The 19,151-nt window shown below is 45.6% G+C and overlaps 1 protein-coding gene across 1 annotated transcript in view; it reads right to left on the bottom strand.

The window, feature by feature from the left end:
• The window catches only part of LOC126202967 (uncharacterized), a 360,529-nt gene that overhangs the window by 7,324 nt on the left and 334,054 nt on the right, over positions 1-19,151 (bottom strand). The window contains exons 4-6 of the mRNA XM_049937109.1: positions 16,675-16,854; positions 14,062-14,194; positions 4,187-4,329 (exon numbers count right to left, since the gene is read on the bottom strand). Coding sequence (XP_049793066.1) covers positions 4,187-4,329; positions 14,062-14,194; positions 16,675-16,854 — 456 coding nt within the window. The remainder of the gene's footprint in view (positions 1-4,186; positions 4,330-14,061; positions 14,195-16,674; positions 16,855-19,151) is intronic.

Raw genomic sequence — 19,151 nt, 5'->3', positions numbered from 1 at the left:
GGTTCGCACAGTTCACAACAGGTGTGTGGAACATCGCCGTCATACGAGACTACAACAGCCGGAAAAATCGGCAGTAGCAGGACACTGCTTAAATGAGGGACACGGTATGAAATTTGACGAAACTATGATAGTTGCCAACACTTCCGGTTTATGGAACAGTGTCTACAAAGAAGCAATTGAAATTAGGTTGGCGGATAATTTAATTGACAGAGACAGTGGGTTTCCTCTTAGCAGGACTTGGAATCCTATATTATCCCGCATCAAAACAGAACGTTCTTCGGTGCGGCCAGCCCGAGTATTCGAATATCGTCTCTGAATGCGATTTATCGTTGCCGCCAGTGTTCTAAGGGCAGCGTCACCTGCACAGTAATGAAGGGCAGCAACTATGATGGGCGGGGCATGCGCCGTGTACGGTACGGTCGCCAATATAGGATGTCGATTGGCAGCCTGACGCCAGTTCTCAGCGAGACTCATCAGCAGAAGCAGCTTTCTCCTGAATATGGCGACCAGTTGGATCGCCGAAATATCGAATCGAGTTGATTTTAGGATCCGGCAGCAAACCCGAAGAGACTTTCAAGACCTATTACGCCGGGAAAGCCTACGATGTCACATTAATCTTTATCTGTCTACTGACTATCAATATACTGCTTAAAGCTCTTCACGCTTGTGTTATCTAAATTTAATCGACTAATTCGTAAGGAAGCTAATACTTTTAAGGAAGTTGCTCTCTCCTCAGTTTTACTACGCTCGTCCGCAAAACATAAGGACGAGATAGATAAAGTAAGATAACATACACTGAAGCGCCAAAGAAACTGGTATAGGCATGGGTATTCAAATACCGAGATATGTAAACAGGCAGAGTACGACGCTGCCGTTCGTAACACCTGTATAAGACAACAAGTGTCTGGCGCAGTTGGTAGATCGGTTACTCGTGCCACAATGGTAGGTTATTAAGATTTATATGACTATGAACTTGGTGCTAAAATCGGCGCACGAGCGATGGAACACAGCATGTCCGAGGTAGCAATGAAGTGGGGATTTTGCCGTACGATTGTACCGTGACAATCAGGAATCCGAAGAAACATCTAATCTCCGACGGAAGGAAAAAGCGCCTGCGGGATCAACGACGAGTAGAGAGAATCATTCAACGTGACGTAACTGCAGCCCCATCCGCAAATTGCTGCCGACTTCAAGGTTGGACCATCAACAAATGTCAACGTGCAAATCATTAAACGAAACATCATTGATATGGGCTTCCGGAACCGGATATGGGCTTCCGGAACCGAAGGCCCACTTGTGTACCCTTGATGACTGCATGACACAAAGCTTTACGCCTCCAGCTTTACGCCTGGCCTGGGACCGTCAACGCCGACATTGGACTATTGATGACTGGAAACATGTTGCCTGGTCGGACGAGTCTCGATAGAAATTGTATCGAGCGGATGGATGAGTATGGGTACGGAAACAACCTCATGAGAACATGTACCCTGCATGTCCGTGGGGGACTGTTCAAGTTGGTGGAGGATCTATAATGGTGTGGGGCGTGTGCAGTTGGTGTGATATAGGACCCCTGATAACGTCTAGATACGACTCTGACAGGTGACACGTACGAAAGCATCCAGCGTGATCACCTGCATCCATTCATGTCCATTTTGCATTCCAACGGAGTTGGGGAATTCCAGCAGGACAATGCGACACCACACACATTCAGAATTGCTGCAGAGTGGCTCCAGGAGCGCTCTTCCGAGTTTAAACACTTCCGCTGGCCACCAGACTCCCCATACATGTACATTACTGAGCGTATCTGGGAAGCCTTGTAACGTGTTGTTCAGAAGAGGTCTCCACCCCTTCGTACTCCTACGGATTTATGGACAGCCCTGCGGTATTTATGTACTACTTCAGACATTAGTCGAGTCCATGCCATGTCGTGGTGCGGCGCTTCTGCCTGCTCCCGGAAGCCCTACGCAATATTTGGCAGGTGTAACAGTTTCTTTGGCTCTTCAGTGTAAATATCATAACACGAACGTCCCTTTCTGAAGCCTTACTGTTCTGAGAATATTGCATCAGCGATAGTTCGTAATCTTTGATTAAGAATTTTCCCACAGATTTTATATTCTGCATTTAGAAGACCTATTCCACCACAATTTCGTGTATACAGGGTGGTCCATTGATAGACACCGGGCCAAATATCTCATGAAATATGCATCAAACGAAAAACTACAAAGAACGAAACTTCTCTAGCTTGAAGGGGGAAACCAGGTGGCGCTATGGTTGGCCCGCTAGATGGCGCTGCCATAGGTCAAACGGGTAGCAACTGCGTTTCTCAAAATAGAAACCACCATTTTTATTACATATTCGTGTAGTACATAAAGAAATATGAACGTTTCAGTTGGACCACTTTTTTCACGTTGTGATAGATGGCGCTGCAATAGTCACAAACATATAAGTACGTGGTATCACGTAACATTCCGCCAGTGCGGACGGTATTTGCTTCGTGATACATTACCCATGTTAGAATGGACCGTTTACCAATTGCAGGAAAGGTCGATATCGTGTTGATGTATGGCTATTGTGATCACAACGCCCAACGGGCGTGTGCTATGTATGCTGCTCGGTATCCTGGAAGACATCTTCCAAGTGTCCGGACCGTTCGCCGTATAGTTACGTTACTTAAGGAAACAGGAAGTGTTCAGCCACATGTGAAACGTCAATCACGACCTGCAACAAATGATGATGCCAAAGGAGGTGTTTTAGCAGCTGTCGCGGCTAGTCCGTACATCAGTAGCAGACAAATTGCGCGAGAATGGGGAATCTCAAAAACGTCGGTGCTGAGAATGCTACATCAACATCGATTGCACCCGTACCATATTTCTATGCACCAGGAACTGCATGGCGACGACTTTGAACGTCGTGTGCAGTTCTGGCTCTGGGCACAAGAGAAATTACGGGAAGATGACAGATTTTTTGCACGCATTCTATTTAGCGTCATTCACCAGCAACGGTAACGTAAACCAGCATAATATGCACTACTGGCCAATGGAAAATCCACGATGGCTGCGACAAGTGGAACATCAGCGACCTTAGCGGGTTAACGTATGGTGTGACATTATGGGAGGAAGAATAATTGACCCCCATTTTATCGATGGCAATCTAAATGTTGCAATGTATGCTGATTTCCTACGTAATGTTCTACCGATGTTACTACGAGATGTTTCACTGCATGACAGAATGGCGATGTACTTCCAACATGATGGATGTCCGGCACATAGCTCGCGTGCTGTTGAAGTGGTATTGAATAGCATATTTCACGACAGGTGGATTGGTCGTCGAAGCACCATACCATGACCCGCACGTTCACTGAATCTGACGTCCCCGGATTTGTTTCTGTGGTGAAAGTTGAAGGATATTTGCTGTCGTGATCCACCGACAATAACTGACAACATGCGTCAGCGCATTGTCAATGCATGTGCGAACATTACGGAAGGCGAACTACTCGCTGTTGAGAGGAATGTCGTTACACGTATTGCCAAATGCATTGAGGTTGACGGGCACCATTTTGAGCATTTATTGCATTAATATGGTATTTACAGGTAATCACTCTGTAACAGCATGCGCTCTCAGAAATGATAAGTTCACAAAGGTACATGTACCACATTGGAACAACTGAAATAAAATGTTCAAACGTACCTACATTTTGTATTTTAATTTAAAAAACCTACCTGTTACCAACTGTTCGTCCAAAATTGTGAGCCATGTGCATGTGACTATTACAGCGCCATCTATCACAAAGCGAAAAAGGTAGTCCAACTAAAACATTCATATTTCTTTACGTACTACACGAATATGTAATAGAAATGGGGGTTCCTATTTTTAAAAAAACGGAGTTGATAGCCTTTTGACCTATGGCAGCGCCTTCTAGCGGACCAATCATAGCGCCATCTGATTTCCCCCTTGAAGCTAGACGAGTTTCGTTCTTTGTAGTTTTTTCGTTTGACGCTTATTTCGTGAGATATTTAGCCCGGTCACGATCATTGGACCCCCCTGCAGACACAGTATTATAAACAAGGAAAAATGTCCTTTGGAAAGACGATGAGAAGTGTTTGATGTTCTTTGCGAGCATGAGAGAAATGGCGATCAGTGCAGAGTCGGTAAGCAGTGGAGTGATAAGAGTGGAACGCGCTGTTACCTGAAGCCGTTCTGCGTGGTGGCGATGCCGTCGTAGAGCGGGAACTGCGTGTGCGCCTGCGCGGGCGGCTGCACAGTGTTCTGGTAGTAGCCGGCCGCCGCGTTGTCGTAGCGGTCCGCCGCCGGCGGCGACGCCGTCTGGTACTGCGGGAAAAGTGTGCCTCAGTTCAGTTCAGTTCAGTTCGTGGCCCACATTCGCTGCGATGTCGAACGTGTCAGTGATTTTACAAGTACGACGATTTTTCTCTGAAAACATGGCTACATGCTGCCCATTAACACAAACGAATTAAAAAAAAAATTATGTTTTAACTAAAGTTCAGTCTTGATCACAACACTTATGTCTCAATAACATAGGTGACCAGTTTCGGTTATATTTATATAACTGTTGTGTGCATAGTTCCGCGTATGCCAGTCCTGCCTGGATATCCGCCCTCCCAAATTCTATAAGTCCCTCCAGATCCTTGAGCGTCATGCACTCCGCCTCGCCTTCCGTATACGCCTCCCGTCCCCCACGCGGATCCTCTATGATCTCATTCCTTTCCCCCATCTGCTCCTCTTCCTCGAACATATCCGCATCCTCTACACCTCCCGCCGTCTTGAACCCCCTCACCCCCTGGTTGCTCCTCTCCTCTCCGATCCCCGCCCCCTGCCACGTCTTCACCGTTGTGTCCCCCCTACCCTCCATCTCTACACCCTACATCTCCTTTCCCAAGGTGGCTTCCATCAACTCCCCCTCCCGGAAGATGCCCTCTCTCCCCCCATTTATCCCTCCTATCAACTCTGATCCTCACTCCCCCTCCTTTCCTCTGTTCTTTTCCCGGGCTCCCTCTCCCCCCCCCCTTCCATCCTCTTTCTTTCCCACCTCCCCTCTCTTTGCCCCCTTCTCACCCCCGCGTCCTTTTACATTTCCCTCCTCTCATTCCCTCTTGCGTCTGCCCTTCTCCCCCTTTATTAGTCCTCTCCCTCCTTGGTTCCCCCCCCCCTTTCGTTTTTTTTCCTCTCCTCCTTCCTTGTTTTTCCCCCTCCTGCAGGTCCCCCCCCCCCCCCCCCCATCTGCCTTTGGCTCGGGAGTGTCATCTTTGTGCTGCCACTTTCGTGCAGTGTTCTCCAGTGAGTGTTCTACAGTGCATGTTTTACAGTGAGTGTTGTGTTTTTTGGGCCTTCTTGCGAATGGCCATCATACTGTCGCTGGGTATGCCTTTTATCTCTTGTGAACAGAAACCAGACTGTCGCCGTGTTTTTTAATTGTGTGTCTACTATGTTACTTGTCTGATTCCTGTGTATTTTATCTACATTGCCAACCCCTTTTGCTTTCTGTTTTAACTTTCCGCATTTTTACGCCATTTTACACTTTACATCACCATTTTATTGCCTGTTTTACCTTGTTTCTTTCTTCTTCCTTTATTTAAAAAGTCTGTAGGCTGTAGAGCAGCGTAGTAAGCTGCTGCCAGCCCGCCCCCTTCGGGGGGAATTGAAAATCAATAAAGAAAAAAAAAAATTCCGCGTAGTCAGCGCGTACACAACTTTCCCAATAGAGCGCGCCCCGCTAAGCAGAACAGCGCAGGCGCAGCTTTGGTCCGTCTCCGCACTACGAGATGTCGCTGTCTTAGAGACGGACCAAATTCTGCTTCCGCCGATCCGCGTATTAATATGTAACGCAGCCAATGAGACTGCTGCTAACGTAGCACTTTTTCTCCTCGCGGATCACACTCGCGCAGTGATACCTGAACGCTCAAGGTATTATAAAGAGTGTACAGACCTCCGATTAGTCAATCTGCATCAGTCTGCATCAGTCTATAGTAAAGTTTCAGTCTGCGCCTAATAAGATTATCATATTCCTGTACATAGCCATGAAGAGAAATGTATAGACACTTTGTCAAGTATCAGTGATATGTGAGAATATGATTAACGTACCAAGGCTAAAGGAACTTCAGATTGTCAATTGTAAACAGCATCCAGAATCAAGTTACGTACTATCTATGCTTTTTATTATTTTAATAAATGTGTGTGAAAATTAATCAAGTTCTGTTTAAAGTTTGTCACCGTCAATCTGCTACTCTAAGCGTGCAAATGGCATTTCTATCGTCTGACCTAACGGCAGAAGATAAACACGCCACAAAAAAATGGTTCAAATGGCTCTGAGCACTATGGGACTTAACATCTGAGGTCATCAGTCCCCTAGAACTTAGAACTATTTAAACCTAACTAACCTAAGGACATCACACACATCCATGCCCGAGGCAGGATTCGAACCTGCGACCGTAGCGGTCGCTCGGTTCCAGACTGAAGCGCCTAGAACCGCACGGCCACACCAGCCGGCAAAAACACGCCACAATAAGACCATGAGACATATTGCTGACACTCGCCTACTTCGTTAGAGCAACAAGTCAAATAATCTGATGGTGTGTGTACCGAAGGTCTTACAGTACGCACACCACAATAACCATCTTCAGACCCATGGCTTCTTTGAAGGATGGTAGGCGGAGCTCTCCTCAGTTGACTTCGTAGCAGCTGGATGGTAGGCAGAGCTCTCCTCAGCTGCTACGAAGTCAACTGAGGAGAGCTCCGCCTACCATCCTTCAAGGAAGCCATGGGTCTGAAGATGGTTATATAAATATAACCAAAACCCGTCACCTATGTTATTGAGACATAATTGTTGTGATCAACGTGCGGTTAAAGGCGCTGCAGTCTGGAACCGCAAGACCGCTACGGTCGCAGGTTCGAATCCTGCCTCGGGCATGGATGTTTGTGATGTCCTTAGGTTAGTTAGGTTTAACTAGTTCTAAGTTCTAGGGGACTAATGACCTCAGCAGTTGAGTCCCATAGTGCTCAGAGCCATTTGAACCATTTTGTTGTGATCAAGACTGAACTTTATTAAAATATAATAATCTATTGATCACTGTATTCCAGAAATGTTTACCAAAAATGTTTAAAAAAAATCTTAATCTATGACAAAATTTGATACATGTCACCAAAATGCATACACACTATCTACCAGCGGAAAAATGGTACTATCGGAGAGCAGGGATGCGAATATGTTCCTGTTTATTTAGATGACTAACTAAAAGTGGGGTACGACTACCTCGTTCTGTCTTCCTCAGCACCTTTAAAAATTTCCCAAAAATGTTGGCATGCAAACATATTCGACGCTTTTTTAGAATGGAGCTCACGTCAAACTTCCACAAGCCACCCTGTTACACGCTCACTCCCACTAGTCCATCGCTTATACCCACCCGAGCCCAGTTGCTCTGTCTCACTCATTCAGCCCAACTCATTGTCACTATCTCTTTGTATCTCTACATCTACATCTACGTGATTACTCTGCTATTCACAATAAAGTGCCTGGCAGAGGGTTCAATGAACCACCTTCATGGTGTCTCTCTACCGTTCCACTCTCGAACGGCACGCGGGAAAAACGAGCACTTAAATTTTTCCGTGCGAGCCCTGATTTCTCTTATTTTATCGTGATGATCATTTCTCCCTATGTAGGTGGGTGCCAACATAATGGTTTCGTAATCGGAGAAGAAAACTGGTGATTGAAATTTCATGAGAAGATCCCGTCGCAAAGAAAAACGCCTTTGTTTTAATGATTGCCACTCTAATTCACGTATCGTGTCTGTGACACTATATCCCCTATTTCGCGATAATACAAAACGAGCTGCCCTTCTTTGTACTTTTTCGATGTCATCCGTCACTCAAACCTGATGCGGATCCCACACCGCACAGCAATACTCCAGAATAGGGCGGACAAGCGTAGTGTCAGCAGTCTCTTTGGTAGACCTGTTGCACCTTCTAAGTGTTCTGCCAATGAATAGCAGTCTTTGGTTTGCTCTACCCACAATATTATCTATGTGATCGTTCCAATTTCGGTTATATGCAATAGTAACCCCTAAGTAATTTGTTGAATTTACAGCCTTCAGATTTGTGTGACTTATCGCGTAATCGAAATTTAGCTGATTTCTTTTAGTACTCTTGTGAATAACTTCGCACTTTGCTTTATTCCGGGCCAGTTGCCACTTTTCGCACCATACAGATATCTTATCTAAATCATTTTGCAAGTCGTTTTGATCATTTGATGACTTTACAAGACGGTAAATGACAGCATCATCTGCAAACAATCTAAGACGGATACTCAGATGGTCTCCTATGTCGTTAATATAGATCAGAAACAATAGAGGGCCTATAACACTTCCTTGTGGAACGCCGGATATTACTTCTGTTTTACTCGATGACTTTCCGTCTGTTACTACGAACTGTGACCTTTCTGACAGGAAATAACGAATCCTGTCGCACAACTGAGGCGATACTCCGTAGGCACGCAGTTTGGTTGGAAGACGGTTGTGAGGAACGGTGTCGAAAGCCTTCTGGAAATCTAAAAGTATGGAATCAATTTGACATCCCCTGTCGATAGCACTTATTACTTCATGAGTATAAAGAGTTAGTTGTGTTTCACAAGAACGATATTTTATGAATCCGGGCTGACTATATGTCAATCAATCGTTTTCTTCGGCGTACTTCATAATTTTCGAATACAGTAAATGTTATAAAACCCTACTGCAAATCGACGTTAGTAATATAGACCTGTAATTCAGCGGATTACTCCTACTTTCCTTTTTGGGTATTGGCGTGACTTGAGCAATTTTCCAGTCTTTAGGTACGGATCTTTCTGTGAGCGAATGGTTGTATATAATTGCTAAATATAAGGCTATTTTATCAGCATACTCTGAGAGGAACCTGACTGGTATACAATCTGTCACTGTCTCCTGCATCACAGCCACAGTCTCCTTCGTTCTTTCCTACAACTTCAGTCCCTTTTCTCCGTAATCGTCTCCCTCTTACCCTTTTTTACCCATAATATCTTATTCCTTTTGTCTTCCTTACTGCTGCTGCTGTCTCTTCTGTCTGTCACTATTTCACTTGCCGTCATTGTCCAGTACTGTGTCTCTCATTATCACTGGTCCTTACCTCTTCGTCTTTCTATTTATTTCTCCTCCCTCCCCATGGCACTGTCTCTTTCACTCATTCCTAGCACTGTCTACTATGTTCCACTGCACTGTATACCTCTCTTTCTCTCACACTGCCATTATCTCCTTCGCTCCTTCTAGAACACAACCACTGTCTACTCTCTTCCAGCATTTATTACTTTTCCAGCTCTTTGCCACTGCCACGAAAGCACGAATACGTTCAAATGGTTCAAATGGCTCTGAGCACTATGGGACTCAACTGCTGAGGTCATTAGTCCCCTAGAACTTAGAACTAGTTAAACCTAACTAACCTAAGGACATCACAAACATCCATGCCCGAGGCAGGAGTCGAACCTGCGACCGTAGCGGTCTTGCGGTTCCAGACTGCAGCGCCTTTAACCGCACGGCCACTTCGGCCGGCTACGAATACGTTCCCATGCCAAAACTTTTGGGAAGTTTTTAAACGGGCATCTTATGCCTCTCGTTTCAGTCAAAATTTTTTAGATAAACAAGTTTATATGCGCATTTTTTGTGCTCCCAGAAGAGCATTTTTCCACTGATTCCCTTCTTTTTCCTGCTGCAACAGAGTATTTAACTCACATGAAAAGAAATGTATTGGTCACTAGATTTAGATATTTTACTTATGTGAAATTGAAATAATTCAAAACTAGCTTCACACTTCAGACCGTACTTTACGTGCAAAAATGTTTTTCAAGTGCTCCAGTACGACAACATGGGGTTTCCAGATGATAACGGAGACACTTTACAGCATATCAGCATATTTCTGTGAGTTACGTCACTTTATTAAGCAGATTTTCGCCTCACACCGGATTTTACATGCGTGTTTTTGGTGTACAAGTAGGCTTTGAACCTCTGCATCTCGAAAACAGATGAAGATATGAAGAATATTTTCCACCTTGTTCGAGACCGGGCTCTTACAAATATATCGAAAAACTTTCGGTCATTTTCTGCAAATAGCCGTCTTGGAATCCGAAGCTGGGTTTTGCTTCACTGGTGAAGGCGCAAATGTAGTAAAAAACCTTTTTGTGGGATTTCTCGAGGGCCCGCCCATGAGCTGGTTGGGCTTCCATAAGGACCATCAGGCCCACCGTAAACCACATCAAATGGAAAAAGAACCAACCGATTTGCTTCATTTTCCTAAGCAGTAAGATTATTACTCTGACCCTGTGCTATGGGATAGTGATACTAAGGCTCTTCTTCAGTTCCGTCTACAAATGGTCCCTAGCCTAAGGGCTATCCAAAACACTTGACGCTGCCTTTTTATCACCAACAGAACCCGTGGTATCAGCAACAGAAAATTCCGTTTTTATGCACGGCGTTTTGGAACGTATTACGAACGCATGTAGTTGCAAGCATATTGATTCAGGAATATAGCGCAACTAACATATAAGGTGGTCTAAGCAGATGATTTTCGTTATCTTAGAACCATGTGAAACAAGCAATGTTCCTATTCTTCACACATAGAACAATTTCGCTCCATAATGGGATTTTGGTAGATGTTGTTACGGTCCTGATCCGAAGATAGTTATGCAGCTCTCCAAGCTAATGCATTCAGTACAAATTCTTCTATTTGTGTGTAACTGTTGCAACCTATTTTCACTTGTATGTGCTTAATGTAGTCGTGCCTTGGTCGGCCTCTGCAGGTTTTACGCCCACACATTTTCCTCCATTACCAATAACGTCTCTAGATGTGTCCTATTAACCAATCTCTTGTTTTGGGCAGGTTGTGCGGTAAAATTCTTTTGTTTGGATCAAATGACAGTACCAGTTTGACTTTTAATTTGATTTTTGATTACCAAGACTGGCTTTGGCCACCAAGCTCCTTTCCCACTAGTTATATGTGTATCATCGTAGGAGTACAAACACTCAACCTTCCATGACTCCTCTGTTATATGTCTATCGTCGTGTACACACACAGACTTGAACTCACTCGACGACAGCCATACGATCACTGGAAGATCCCCTTGGTGGCCAAATCGTGGAAATCAAAAATAAAAATAAAAGCGCAGCTGATCCCGTCATTTGCTGCTAAGTAATACTACGAGTATATCTGCGGAAATTGTACCACTGTGAGCCCTATGCGGGACAAGAAATTAGGTTCCTTTTCTCCCAGGATCTCCTCGTTAGTTACTTCTCCTGTTGCACCGTTCTCCTTTTGTCTGTACAACTTATCCTCCTTTTTTTACTTCCGTACGGGGCTAAATTCGACACAAATATTTCCACGAAAAGACTTCACGATGCATATTTTTATTTGTTTTATTTTGTGACATCAATCTTGTCACGGGTTTGATGCGGCTGGCCTCGACTTGCTTTCTCGTACCTCAAAAAAGCACTCCCACTCAACGACCTCATTTATTTGTTTAAATATATTCCGATCACTGCCTTCCTCCACATTTTTACCCTCTACAGTTACCTCAAGTACCACAGAAATTCTTTCTTGATGCCTTAACACGCGTCCTCTCATCGTCTTTCTCTTGTTGTCGATTCTGCAGAGTACCTCCTCATTTCTCACCATATCAGTCCACCTAACTTTCAACATCATTCTATAGCACAACATGCATAAAGCTTCGATTCTATTCTTTTTTTTACAGTTTTGCCTGATCCAGCTTCATATAATGCTTTTGCAAACGTACAACCCCAGAAATTTTTTCTTCAAATTACGGCCGATGTTCGACACTAACAGTCTTCATTTGGACAGGAATGCCCCCCTTACTGATGCCAGTCTGCATTTTGTGTCCTTGTTTCGTTCGTCATGTGTTAGTTTGCTTGCAAGACAGCAGAATTCAGCCACTCTGTCTAGTTTGTGGTCGCTAATTTTGAAGTTAAGTTTATTGCTAATCTCATTTCTGTCACTTCTCATTACTTTAGTATCACATGCTCTGATTTATTTTTTTCACATAAGTTTTTCTAGCTGTTGATAGCTTAATTTTATAATTTCTTTACTCATGCCAAATTCACTGTTCCGTTTCAATACCTAATCCCCTTATTATTGTCTGATTTAACTGTATTACACTGCATAATCTTTTTGTCCGTGTTCACTTTCAAGACATCATCCATTCCTTTCAATTGATCTTTGAAGTCCACTGCCGTTTCGGTCAAAATTATAATGTCATCAGGAAGCCTCAAACGTTTTAATTCTTCTCCCTGAAATTTAATTCCTTTTACAAATTTCTCTTTGGTTTCTTTCACTGCTTTCTGAATGCAAACATTAAATAACGTGAAGGATAGGCTATGTGCACGTCACATATTCTTCTCAGTTACCGCCTCCCTTTCATGTCTGACTAATGTTACTGCTCTCTGGTTTCTGAACACATCGTAAATACGATTTCAGTCGGTGTATTCGATCCCTGCTACATTCAGAGGTTATTCATTTGTAGTGATTGCTTACTTTTTGTATTTCCATTTTTCTCTTAGCCCAGTTACGCATAACACTGATCAGCCAGAACATTATGATCACCGACCCACTATCGATATAAACACGTACAGGCGATAGCAGCGTCACCTGGTAAGGAATGAGTGGTAGTCAGACACACGCAACGTGCATATAGTACCATTAAGCGTGCTGTCCATGAGTAGAATGGGCAAGGCGTGCGATCTGAATTTGACCGAGGGCAGATTTTTATTGCCGGAAGGCTCGGCACGAGCATTTCCGAAACTGCACGACTCGCCGGGTAATCGAGGAATGCTCTGGTGATGCCTTCAACACTTGGCGCTATCAAGGTGAAACCACGTCCAGACGTTGTGGGGTTGGGGGGGGGGGGGGGGGGCAACACTCATTACAGATGTCGGACGTCATAGGCTGAGCAAACTGGTAAAATAGGACAGACGGCGAACTGTGGCGGAACTACGGCAATCTTTAATGCTGGGCAAAGTGTCTCTGAACACATAGTGCACCAAACACTCCTACTAATGGGCCTCTGCAGCCGACTACCCGTGCATGTGCCAATGTTAACACCACGATATCGGCAAGTACGACTGATTGGGCACGTGACTATTGGCACTGCACGTTGGAGCAGTGGCAGAGTGTTGCACGGTCTGATGAATCCCGACAACTTCATCGTCATGCCGACGGGAGGGCGCGAATCCGTCGCCTTCCAGAGGAACAGCTCGTTGACACCTGTACCGTGGGACAGAAACAAGCTCCATTACGCTGTGGGAAACATTCACGCGGGCATCCATAGGTCCTGAACACGATCGAACACATCTGGAATGTGACTGAACGTGTCTTCAGAGCTCATCACCCCCCCCCCCCTTTTCCCAGAATTTACGGCGGCAATTAAGTGAGTTGTGTGTGCAGATGTGGCACCAACTCCCTCCAAGCGCTCTACCAAGGCGTCAGGGCTACCACGCTACGACGTGTCGTCGCTGTTATCCGTGCGAAATGTGGACATACCAGCTATTAGGTAGGTGGTCGTAATGTTCTGGCTGATCAGTGTATTCTATAGTGTACATTTCAGAACTAGGCAACGGCCTTGCCGCAGTGGATACACCGGTTCCCGTGAGATCACCGTAGTTAAGCGCTGTCGGGCGTGGTCGGCACTTGGATGGGTGAGCATCCAGGCCGCCATGCGCTGTTGCCATTTTTCGGGGTGCACTCAGCCTCGTGATTCCAATTGAGGAGCTACTCGACCGAACAGTAGCGGATTCGGTCAAGAATACCGCGAGAGCAGTGTGCTGACCCCACGCCCCTCCTATCCGCATCCTCCACTGAGGATAACACGCCGGTCGGATGGTCCCGGTAGGCCACTCGACGGAGTGCTTAATAATAACTGCTTAACATCACAAAACTACTGCGGCTTATAGAGCACAGATGTCATATTGCTGCGATGCTATAATGTAAACTGGTGTAATACAAACAATGGTCTACAAGGGGTTACTTGAGCCCTTTTACCTGGTAGTTGCTCGGCAGACCAGAGTACTGCGGCTGGATGGCGTTGGACGAGATGGGCTGGTAGCCGGGGTAGATGACCGACGCCGGCGGACTGAAGCTGAAGGCGGGAGCTGAGTAGCCCAGGGCGGGCCGCCTGAAAAAGGTTAGGAGAAAGGACTCAGCACCAGCAGACCGGGCAAGGCCAAATTATGTACGCGACTGGGATTTTACTACATGCTGTCTCCAGCTTTGAACTGACGCCCTAGTCAAACATCGGCTGATGATTCAAAATGGAAGATGTAGGGTTACCAGTGCCAATGATTTGGTCCTGTTGAAATTAATGAGCAGAATAAAAAAAAAAATGGGACGTGCTCACAAGCATCAAAATAATAAGGCAGCGTCTACGCCAAATCACTGATGACTGTCTTCTGAGACTGTCTTCCCGAGAATACTCCAGAAGGTACTTAAATATTGTGACCTCTCAGGTTTTCTCGGTGCGATTCATTACTGATGTGTTTCCGGGTATACAGCTGAGTTGTGTTGTTTCCATATTTGCGAGTCGTGCTGTTATGTGTACATAACTTGCAGTACCTGAAGAAGACGGCTGGATAGGTCGTCGAAATATTGTCCGCAACCACTCTGCTGCATATCTGCAAGTGCATCATTACGTTTTATTGCTTGGTTGCACCCACATATTGTGACCACTAGAGTGGAGAACGGCATCCACACCTTCTTTGAGTAGCCAATCTAATGTGAGAATAGTGATGAGTTGCTATAGCATCCACTCAGTGCATAGCCACACTGCCTCCCATTGATGAGAACGTATTTTTCTTAGTTCCACTGTTTTGATATGTAAATAAATTTGTAGCTATTAGCATTAAAATATTGATGTGACGAAAAGGATACTCTGTATCAGCTACTGTAATTTTCACCTGGGAGAGAGTTATACTGTGCAACACAAATGTTAAAATGGACATAGTTAATGTTCGAGTGTGCGAGTAGGACAGCAATTGCTCGCCCAATCACAGTGGAGTAGTAGCTGTCGTTGAAGGAAAAAACGGCAGCCAGCCACAATTCTTGATGTATGTTTTATTTCATCATATCTAGTTTAGGACCTGAACCGGTCATCACAAGGCAGCGATGATTTATTGTAGAAATTTCATATCGTTTTGGTCCTATAATATAACAGAATATTCAGAATTTTTTTGTTTACCTTTCCATTTCTTATCTTAGCAGTCCACTTAATTATTTGAACCCTTCTTTAATACTACATCTCAAATGCTTTGAGTGTCTTCTTTCTGACAAAAGATAGCTAACGTCAGTGTTTCGCATGTACTACTTCATAGGGTAATATATTACCTGCAATATATCATTACTTGGGTGAACCTGTGGACTAGTGCTGGTAGCTACTGTGCAAACCATAGCTGATTTTCCTGTTGCTAGGAACAGGGATTATTCTGCAGCCTGAAGATAATGGAATGCTTTTACCTAAATGTGGCTACGTGCTGGTGGTCTAGCTTGACCCTGGTGTTTTTAAGGGCAGGGGGTTTCTGTAGAAAGCCTATTTTTTCTGACTCCTTTTAGAAAAGAGACTTCTCATAGGCTTGGCAGGATGCAGCACATCACAGCAAATACTATGAGCATTAGTAAGAGAGGGCCAATTGAAATGTGTATGTTCTGCTCTAGAGCTAATTGGCCGATATGTCTGCACGTTAAGTTTTGATAGCCCACAAAATGAGGACTCTGCTACCATTCAGTTTAGGAGTTGGACGGGAGTCATGATCCATATGTGGTGACCCTGTGATTTAAAAATTGTTACATGTATGAAATCAGAAGGAGGTTGATCTTATTTGAACAGTAAAGTTATTCTTTTGTTATGGAAAGAAAATAATTGGTAAATGCATTTCCCATTCATGGGTGGCAAGGGCTGTGCCAATTTCCATTTTTCTGTGAGAAATGGTGTAGTGAAGAAGCACTTGCTAGGCAGACAGAGACCTCATGTCAGCCCATAGAGAGATCAGCTTGCTGGATGTAGTGTTTGATAGTGATGAAAGAGGCTTGGTGGGGTCTTAAAGAAGGCAATAAATTTCATTTGTTCCAGTGGAAACTTGCAGCATTTGTGTGTGAGTATCTTTCTCCTTTTTCAACTTTAGACTGTTTTTCCATAGAGGAGATTCTAGAAAAAAGCTGGTAACTGAAGCTACTATTTGCTGTGCTCATTTACGAATTCAGCGGTCAGGTCCTAGAGCTTTTTTTTAAAAAAGTGGGTAGACTGCTATAGAGCTTAGTTATGTTGAAGAAGGGTTGTTTCAACCCTGATTTGTGGGCCGAAGTCAGGCTAGCAGCAGTTATTTAGACTGGGTGTGTATTTGCAAAAGCGCAGACGATTAATCAGGGTCTATCACCAAACATTTTGGAGGTAGTCTACGGAACAATAAGTCGTGTAATTTGTCTAGTGCATGACACAGCAGAAAGAGTGGAGTGGTTCTTCGTCCAACACTATGGCGCAGTCGGCAAGGAAGGTTTCATGCCTGTTACGTTTGACTTGAAGTCTGACCCTCCGCTGCTGGTTGAGGAACACGAGCTTTCGTCGCGCTCGGAGCCCTTCATGAGAGCAGCGCTGCGTGCACTCACCTGACTGGCTCCTGCTGCGGCGTGGAGAGGGGCAGCGGCGCCGGGGTGGGGGGCGCGGTGGCGATGGGCGCGCGGTAGCTGGTGCCGCCCTGCGAGGGCGCAGACTTGCTCTTGGCCAGCGCGCTGCCGATCGGCTCATCGCGTCCCACGTACACCGACTTGGTGCGCACCACGCGGTACCTGCAAAAGTGGGTTTAAAGTCTGAGTGTGCGTCTGGGACAGCGTGAAAACTACACATTGCTTTACTCAACAAGAAACTGTACTTAAGCTGGTGGACTGTAATGTCGCCGCAAAAGGAAACTAATTTGGTTCTCAATAAGATTTGTTAAGGCTACATTTCACGTAATTGAAGCTAAATAAGGCTACATTCTCACGTAACTGTACTTGAATATTTCATCTTCCGACCGTGTGTAACACAAGGGAAGTACAGGTACTGATACAATTCTAGCCATGCCATCTCAAGCAGCTTTGATAAGAGACCCTCGTTGGCTGTATTAATACTTAATGACATTTCTGGCAATGCCAGTGATAATTTGTTTCTTGAAAACTATGGAACACATAACCATGTATTTACGACATATATTTACGACAAGATCGCAATAAATGGCAATTCATATTTACGAAAAAAGGAAAGCTCGGCTTACAAGTTCGAAAAAAAGTTAAATAATTAACTTTTTGGTTGTTTACAGGTATATGTCTACAGTCAAGATAAACATTTAAATCTCTACACCATGGTAATGTAGCACGTCGGCAGAGAAGCCAGATGGTGCAATCCGTCTTTACTTTGTCAATGATCTGCGCAATTTTGCTATGGATCTTCTAGTAGTGTGTCGCAGTACTTTGCCGCAGGCATTTCAGCTTGTAGCAGGACTGTAAACAAACAAAAATTAATTACACGGCATTTTTGATTTGAAGTGATAATTAAAACTTAATGGCCACACAACGTAACTGGATGTTATTTAAGATATCCTACACGCATTTTCAAAGCAATGTGACACTTGGTTTGGCTTGCTCCTGTGGACAGGACGTAAAAATCAGTGTCAACATATACACTCCTGGAAATTGAAATAAGAACACCGTGAATTCATTGTCCCAGGAAGGGGAAACTTTATTGACACATTCCTGGGGTCAGATACATCACATGATCACACTGACAGAACCACAGGCACATAGACACAGGCAACAGAGCATGCACAATGTCGGCACTAGTACAGTGTATATCCACCTTTCGCAGCAATGCAGGCTGCTATTCTCCCATGGAGACGATCGTAGAGATGCTGGATGTAGTCCTGTGGAACGGCTTGCCATGCCATTTCCACCTGGCGCCTCAGTTGGACCAGCGTTCGTGCTGGACGTGCAGACCGCGTGAGACGACGCTTCATCCAGTCCCAAACATGCTCAATGGGGGACAGATCCGGAGATCTTGCTGGCCAGGGTAGTTGACTTACACCTTCTAGAGCACGTTGGGTGGCACGGGATACATGCGGACGTGCATTGTCCTGTTGGAACAGCAAGTTCCCTTGCCGGTCTAGGAATGGTAGAACGATGGGTTCGATGACGGTTTGGATGTACCGTGCACTATTCAGTGTCCCCTCGACGATCACCAGTGGTGTACGGCCAGTGTAGGAGATCGCTCCCCACACCATGATGCCGGGTGTTGGCCCCGTGTGCCTCGGTCGTATGCAGTCCTGATTGTGGCGCTCACCTGCACGGCGCCAAATACGCATACGACCATCATTGGCACCAAGGCAGAAGCGACTCTCATCGCTGAAGACGACACGTCTCCATTCGTCCCTCCATTCACGCCTGTCGCGACACCACTGGGGGCGGGCTGCACGATGTTGGGGCGTGAGCGGAAGACGGCCTAACGGTGTGCGGGACCGTAGCCCAGCTTCATGGAGACGGTTGCGAATGGTCCTCGCCGATACCCCAGGAGCAACAGTGTCCCTAATTTGCTGGGAAGTGGCGGTGCGGTCCCCTACGGCACTGCGTAGGATCCTACGGTCTTGGCGTGCATCCGTGCGTCGCTGCGGTCCGGTCCCAGGTCGACGGGCACGTGCACCTTCCGCCGACCACTGGCGACAACATCGATGTACTGTGGAGACCTCACGCCTCACGTGTTGAGCAATTCGGCGGTACGTCCACCCGGCCTCCCGCATGCCCACTATACGCCCTCGCTCAAAGTCCGTCAACTGCACATACGGTTCACGTCCACGCTGTCGCGGCATGCTACCAGTGTTAAAGACTGCGATGGAGCTCCGTATGCCACGGCAAACTGGCTGACACTGACGGCGGCGGTGCACAAATGCTGCGCAGCTAGCGCCATTCGACGGCCAACACCGCGGTTCCTGGTGTGTCCGCTGTGCCGTGCGTGTGATCATTGCTTGTACAGCCCTCTCGCAGTGTCCGGAGCAAGTATGGTGGGTCTGACAAACCGGTGTCAATGTGTTCTTTTTTCCATTTCCAGGAGTGTAGTA

Source organism: Schistocerca nitens, chromosome 9, assembly GCF_023898315.1.
Source record: "Schistocerca nitens isolate TAMUIC-IGC-003100 chromosome 9, iqSchNite1.1, whole genome shotgun sequence".
NCBI lineage: Eukaryota > Metazoa > Arthropoda > Insecta > Orthoptera > Acrididae > Schistocerca > Schistocerca nitens.
This window is presented reverse-complemented; position numbering and strand designations above follow the sequence as displayed.